This window comes from Spinacia oleracea, chromosome 4, assembly GCF_020520425.1.
Source record: "Spinacia oleracea cultivar Varoflay chromosome 4, BTI_SOV_V1, whole genome shotgun sequence".
Lineage (NCBI taxonomy): Eukaryota > Viridiplantae > Streptophyta > Magnoliopsida > Caryophyllales > Amaranthaceae > Spinacia > Spinacia oleracea.
Genome location: NC_079490.1, coordinates 184,920,149 through 184,927,208, shown reverse-complemented (window position 1 = coordinate 184,927,208; position 7,060 = coordinate 184,920,149). Strand labels below are relative to the sequence as shown.

At 35.8% G+C, this 7,060-nt stretch overlaps 1 protein-coding gene across 1 annotated transcript; it reads left to right on the top strand.

Annotated features, from left to right (window-relative positions):
- The first annotated feature begins 1,652 nt into the window (after positions 1 to 1,652).
- On the top strand, positions 1,653 to 6,504 carry LOC110804974 (protein LPA3). Its single transcript, XM_022010575.2, has 12 exons — positions 1,653 to 2,117; positions 2,751 to 2,781; positions 3,142 to 3,234; positions 3,320 to 3,382; positions 3,668 to 3,779; positions 4,833 to 4,918; positions 5,019 to 5,077; positions 5,181 to 5,283; positions 5,391 to 5,451; positions 5,590 to 5,672; positions 5,851 to 5,931; positions 6,088 to 6,504. The coding sequence occupies exons 1-12, from the start codon at positions 1,813 to 1,815 to the stop codon at positions 6,145 to 6,147; spliced, it is 1,137 nt and encodes a 378-aa protein (XP_021866267.1). The 5' UTR covers positions 1,653 to 1,812; the 3' UTR covers positions 6,148 to 6,504.
- Positions 6,505 to 7,060: the final 556 nt, after the last annotated feature.

Below are 7,060 nucleotides of genomic sequence, written 5' to 3'. Positions count from 1 at the left end.
TTACTCCTAAGTAGTCACTGTCTAAAGTGGAAAGTAACTGGGGACTATTACAAGATTCGATACACATGATGTCTCTAATTAAGTGACCAACATTTGCGATCCAATCTGCTGCTCGGTTAGCTTCTCGGTAGGCGTGCTTAATGTCCCAATTGTAAAAAAAGTGAGAATATCCTTGATATCTTAAATGATGAAATGGATCTTTCACGGGATTTTCCAAGTTCCTTTTACTGCATTGATAACCATCAAATTGTCTCCTTCAATTCCTAAATGCTTGATGTTGAGGCGTTTTGCTTCTTGAACTCCTTTATAAAGAGCACAAGTTTTTGCCATGAAAGCTTTTGTAATTTCGAAATTGTAAGTGTGGGCACTGATAGAGACGCCATTGTTGTCGCGAATAATAAATACAACTGCTGCTGATGAAGTTTTGCAGGATCTGTCATAATTGAGCTTGAAAGTACCCGACGGAGGAGGATACCATCGAACTAGAATAGGAGGAGTGTGGTTAACTGTTGTGTGTGTGTGTGTGTGTGTGTGTGAAGTGAAAGGGGTACCCTTAAGTTGATGCAACTAGGGATGGCAGTGGATAATGGATCCGCCCCGGATTCGTGGATCCAGATCCGTTGTCAGCGGAAAACGGATATGGATCCTCAATTTTTGGACCCGGCGGATCCGGGTAGGATATCTGGATCCTTGGTTTTAAAAACGGATCTGGATCGGGTCCTAAGTCATTACCCGGATCCGGATCCGTTTACCCGTTTTTATATAAAAAAAAGTTAAAATATAAAAATAAAGACTAAGAATTGTAGCATTATTAAAGTTTGTTGAACTTTTAATACTTCCTCTGTTGCGGGAATATCGCACCATTTGTTTTTTACACTATTCACACTACGACTTTGGCCATTTTTTGTGATTTTAACGTAATGAAGTTTTAGGCATGTGAGGTCATGTTAGATTCGTATCTATATATATTTTCTAAATATTAATTTTTTATAATTTTTACTTGCACACGATTTGAAATATTAAGAGTCAAACTAGTGGCTAAATGAATAAAAGTCAACCATGGTGCGATATTTCCGGAACGGAGGAAGTATTATTTATGTTAGATTTGTTAAAATTGATTTTAGTGAATTCTTGTATGGACAAATAGCGTTGTTATTGAAGTTTTATTTAACTATGGTTTAAGGTTAAAATGAAAATTAGGGTCTTTGATGTAAAAATAAGTTAGGATCTGTTTTGGACCCGGATCCGTAGGATCCTTCGGATATGGATCAGGATCCTCAATTTCATTACCCAGCGGATCCGGGTAGGATCTGGATCCTTGCCTAAAAAACAAATCTGGATCCTAGAGGATCCGATCCAGATCCTACCCGTTGCCATCCCTAGATGCAGTCAGTTCGAAGCTGCCATTCTTTGTTGGCAATACTAGCCTTAATGAAGACTCGAAAATCATTAAAATTACCATTATTGAAAATGCAGTAATTTTTCTCTTTCCATATAGCACAAACAGTAAATAAAAATTTACATAAGGTTGTTTCAAAAATTTTTACGTTCCTAATTATTTTAAGAAAATACGAAGTATCAAATTGGGGTCTACGTATGTAAAACGGTTACAAAAGAAAATTACTCCTATTAATTTTGCATACACTCTAACATTATTCTGAACCAGGTACATGCAAGAATAATCCGAATTATCCGCATCCTTAATCACTCAATAAAAAATCCCTCCTTTTCTTTCCATTTTTCCCACCTTATCTTCCTTTTTCCTTTCTCACCCTCATTCAAAGGAAAGCATTACAGTAGCAAGCTCCATCAATGGCGCTCTCATTCCACCCAATTCATTCTCTCTCCTCTCCCTCCACTTCTCTCCACCCAACTTCTCGTCTCTCTGTCCACTTTCTCCCCCCTTTCATTGCTAAAATACCCAACAATTGCTTTCCTTCCACACCCCTCAGAATTCAGTGCGCCACCAAAAATACACCATCAACCTCCACTCCCGCCCCTAAATCTGGTGTTGCAGTTTACAAGCCCAAATCATATGAAGTCCTCGTTACTGATGCCACTAATTCTCTCTCCGTCGCTCTTCAAGAAGGCAAAACTCGCCTCGAAATCGATTTCCCGTAACTTTCTTAACTTCTTTTTGACATTATTTTCTTATTGCACACTTTAATTGTTAATTTCTAGCTCCTGATTTTTGAGCCAATTTTTGGTTTCCTCGTTGCCATGTTCTGTGATTTGGTTGGTAAATTTTGATAAATTTAGTGATATATTGTTGCAAGGATGCCCTAATTGTTCAAGATAAACTGGTAATTTATAATGTGATTGGTAATTAATGAACAAAATTGTGGGTGTTTTTATTCTCCGTATAATCAAATTTGGAGAAATGTTGCTTGGTTGGTGTTTGATATGTTAGGGTTGTAAGTTTGATACTAGTAAATATGATGATTTAATTCTAAACAGGGGAATGCTTATTATAGCTACTCCCCTAACTGAGTTTATGACCTATTTGTATGCTGAAATTGAGAATTTGATCACACACACCTACATGTTTCCGATTGATCACATGTTGAATCTTGCAATTGCTTCATTTGGAGAGGCAGGTTGCCCTAAAGAAATTAGATGAGCTACTAGAATTCATTAGTGTTCCTTCGCAGAAGCCCGGGTGATTTCGCCTGTGTAGTTGTCCTTTTTGAAGTTTTTGATGATGATTTTCAATCCACCTAATACATGAGTTTTGCCTTTTGTTTCTACAGGCCTCTACCCAGTGAAATATCTTCTTACAAGGTATTTATTTTGTTTTCTTGGGCTAATCTTTTATACTTCTCAGTTTTCAGTTTTATTTCGGTATATGAATGGCAACCTCTGTTACTCCAACTCCAATTGCCTTGCCATACCTATGTCTGGCATGATTTTTTAACATTTCACATGGATACAAGTATATTGTCCTTGAGAAATATGGAAATGCTCTTTGCATCCATGTCGGATGTTTCTATATTTAATGATTCCAGCAATTTCTAAGAGTTCGGGTAACATTGGTGGCAAATTCAGCTCCTATGCTTTGCTTTCCAGTGGCAGTTTCATTATGATGAACTTATTGATTCACACATATTAAAAACAGACACGTGATTTTCTCAAATTGTGAAGGGATCATCAGATGACTTCACTGATGCAAATATTCAGCTAGCTTTGACCGTTGTGAGGAAACTTCAAGAGAAAACGCAATTCAGATCATGCATGGTAAGGTGGCATGTGCACATACTGTTTATCTCTTGGCCTAAATGTGTGGAGACATAAATTGATTTCTTCTTTACTGGGATATCAGGTGTTCCCTGACAAGCCTGAAAAGCGCAGGGCCACTGAGTTTTTCAAGACCGCACTTGATTCGGTAACAAAATCTATTATGGACTTGGTGTTATCTTGCATTGCACTCTTTCTCTTTGTTTTTTTCCTTCTTGTAGTGTTAGGTAAATATCGTGATACTAGTGGGATGATTAACTGCTTTTCTATAGTTAACTTCTCAGAGATTTTCTTGTTTTTACAATTTAACATATTTTTACTTGCTCTTTAATGTATTACTGCCTTACTGGGATCTGAACTTAACTAGAAGCTTAATGCTGACATTCTGGGTGCTGAATTCTATGATCTGAATTATGTTTTTTCCTCATTTTAGATAGATGGTATTACTATAGGCTCCCTGGATGATGTGCCTGGCGATGCTGTTTCTAATTTCTTCAATTCTATAAGAGACACATTAGATTTTGATTTTGAAGACGAGAATGAAGGTAAGCCGTAAGTGCTCAAGTTTTGTAATCTGCGAATAACAGCTCTGTTCTTTTTATGTGAAATGTTTTTTTTATGTGCTTTACATATCTCAAGGAGGGGATAAGTTTATTAGAAAACGGCCAACAGCGAACTGGTGATTATCTATACTCTAAAGCTATTCGAGATATTATGTCTGTTTTGGACCTACATATGACGAACCTTGCCTGTTTTGAACTGTGAAGTGGACCTATATTTGATTAACCTTTTCTGTTTTGAACTGTGAAGTGGATATTTGATGACATTCTGCTTTCCAACTTTTGCTTAAATTTCATTGGAGATATTTAGTGTAGGTTTTGGAGGAGGGCAGGAAAGCAAGCGAAATAATCTTATAAAAAGGCTTCATTTAGGAATAATCATTCCATAGCTTTCTTCATGTGGTATAGGCATTTTCTTTGGTGCAGCCTTTCTTTAGCTGTTTTGAGTTTTAATCATGAAGTTGTTGCCATTTTTCTTGCCTAACTAGAAAATGTTAGCCGTCTTTCTTCTTGCCTGACGGAAATATAGGCAGGTGCTGAAATGACCGTTGTCACAACAGCATGGTACCTCTTTGTGCACAAAAGCTCTCTCCAATCTGAATGAGAATGGCCATGCTAAGCAGCACACATATTTTAAAAGGTATTTGAGGAAGGATGGCACTTGGGATGTGATGAAATTAGTAGCTACTAGTTAGGAAATGTGAGATCCTTTTGGAGTATAGTGATCGAATAATAGAAGACATATGGACCGTAATAAACTTTTCTTTCTTTAATTTTGGGTTCTGTGTTTGTGAGCTGGCCTGTTTCTCATCTAAGCTTATAAAGTGTTCAAATTGAAGTTTTTGACCGCTGTATGGCTGTTATAATTTACTTTCTTAAGGGTAAGTATGCAACTTGAAGCTGGAAAATCATGTTGAAGCTGGAAGCATGTTGAAGCTGGAAGCATGTTAAAGCTTCCGTCTGATCTGCACTTTCATCTGTTTTCTGGTTCTATACAATTAAATAGTTGAGAATATTTTTCTCTTTGTCTATATGCAGATCGTTGGAAATCTGATGTTCCACCTTCACTTTACATATTTCTTAACTGCAGCACACGAGATCTCTCTCTGATAGAGAAGTATGTGGTACGGTGTCTGAACTTTGTAATATTGCCTTCCGCATATGCTAATATTTTTCCCACTTTTAGGCATTAAGAATTTATCTAATTTTGTGTGAAATATGCAGGAGACATTTGCTTCTTCAACTCCCACTCTCCTATTTAATCTCGAGCTTGAGACACTGCGGTATAAGTTTGGTCTTGCTTGAATTAGTTGTTTATGGATTTCAATTTCCAATGAAGTTACATTAGTTTACTTTATTAACACAAAGAGCATATGCTTTTTACAGTGCTGACCTGGGTCTTCTAGGCTTCCCACCTAAGGATATCCATTACCGATTTCTTTCTCAGTTCATTCCTGTCTTCTATATTCGAACAAGAGATTATTCCAAGGTAATTCTCTTACTGATTTTCCATAAGTTGGATACATTAACCTCCTTTTTTTTTTTAATCTTTGGTTAACCATATTTTTTTATATTCTTTTTCTTGATGCATGAAAGACAGTGCCTGTGGCACCTTTTATCGTGAATTATAGTGGAGCTCTGTTTCGTCAATATCCTGGTAAGTATAAACTATATTGGTGACTACATTATTGTTTTACTTGTATGACAGGAATAACTAACATCTGTTTCTCTTTAACTATCGCGTGTTTAATTAGTTAATGGCTAGATAACAGGATTCATATATGCCTTATTACAGGGCCTTGGCAGGTGATGCTTAGGCAAGCTGATGGTTCTTATGCTTGTGTGGCAGAAAGTGCTACCCGTTTCACACTTGGTGAAGTAAGCAATTTGTTAGATTCAAATTTCTTTTGTAAATGTCGTATGACTTTTTATTAATGAATTACTTTACTATCAAAAAAAAAAGCAAGCAATTCTTGCTGATTAGCCTTTTATTTTTCATTTACTATTGATGGATTTGTCACATAAATGAGATGAGATTTACATTAAACTGCTTCAGACAAAGGAAGAACTACTGAGGGTTCTCGGGCTGCAAGAGGAACAAGGCAGCTCCTTGGAATTTCTCCGTAGAGGATATAAGGTTTGTCCTCGTTTTGCTTATGTTCATCAACCTTTTTCACTAAAACCAAGACTCAAATTTATTCTCTAAGTCTGTCTTTTCTGATGAAAAAAGTAGCTGAAAATTAAATAAATTATCATGTTCTTACTTGATGATAAATAATTAAAATGTTTCCAGACTTCCACCTGGTGGGAAGCTGACACAGACTTAGAGGCTTCTTCTGACTGGAGAACTTGACAAATATCAATCAACAGTGCTTTTCATCTGTAATATAATGGATGACATGAAATGAATGCATAGGTTTTCCGCGCATCATATTCATTGTTGATGAAGAAGTATCAGTTTTGATTTGATTTCCAGTCGCTCAACTGGATTTCGGATGGTTAAAAATGTAGAAATAATCTGTTTTCTTCCTTGTATTTTATGTCAAGTGTGAGTTCTCTTATTTTATGCATCAGCCTGGAAAGTGTAACAAGAAATTTGAAATCGCTTGACAATGTGATATCCTGACTTGTGTACGTTGTATAGCCTACACATTACAAATTTACCTATATGTAATTATTAATTTATGAGCAACCATGCCAACTTCTTCAATTCACATGTTTATATGCAAGGAAGTTTCATGGTAATACTTGTCCACCTCTTTATATTTTTCATCCTAAATTTGTATTAATGTCTCAAGAAAATTATCTAATTTATATGGCATGTTATGTATGATCGTCTTATATACAACAATTTGCTATTTACCTTCGATATGATGGTATTTACCTTAATATCTTTGATGGTAGGTTTTATACTACTGAAAATACGGAGTATTTGAATGCTACTTCCGTTTCAACATGATTTACACTTTTCGTTTTAGTCTGTTTTATAATGTTCTTTACACTTTGCGTTATTCTATTTTTGGACATAAAAATTTACTATCTTACTCCCGTTGCCTCACAACATTTACAACATTCCACTTACTTTCTCTTTAATCATTTATTTTATTACACCCACCACACATTTTTACCCATCTACCATACTTTATCCATATTTTATTACGGAGTATATCCAACCACCTTTATACACACTTTTTCTTAATATTTGTGTAAATAGTAACCGTAAAGATCATTTTGAAACGGAGGTAGTATGATCAGAACACGACAGT

Coding starts and splice junctions, on each gene's coding strand:
- LOC110804974 (XM_022010575.2), top strand. CDS start 1,813: ATGGCGCTCTCATTCCACCCAATTCATTCTCTCTCCTCTCCCTCCACT. Junction 3,383..3,667: donor TCAAGACCGCACTTGATTCG/GTAACAAAATCT, acceptor TCCTCATTTTAG/ATAGATGGTATTACTATAGG. Junction 5,284..5,390: donor GAACAAGAGATTATTCCAAG/GTAATTCTCTTA, acceptor GATGCATGAAAG/ACAGTGCCTGTGGCACCTTT.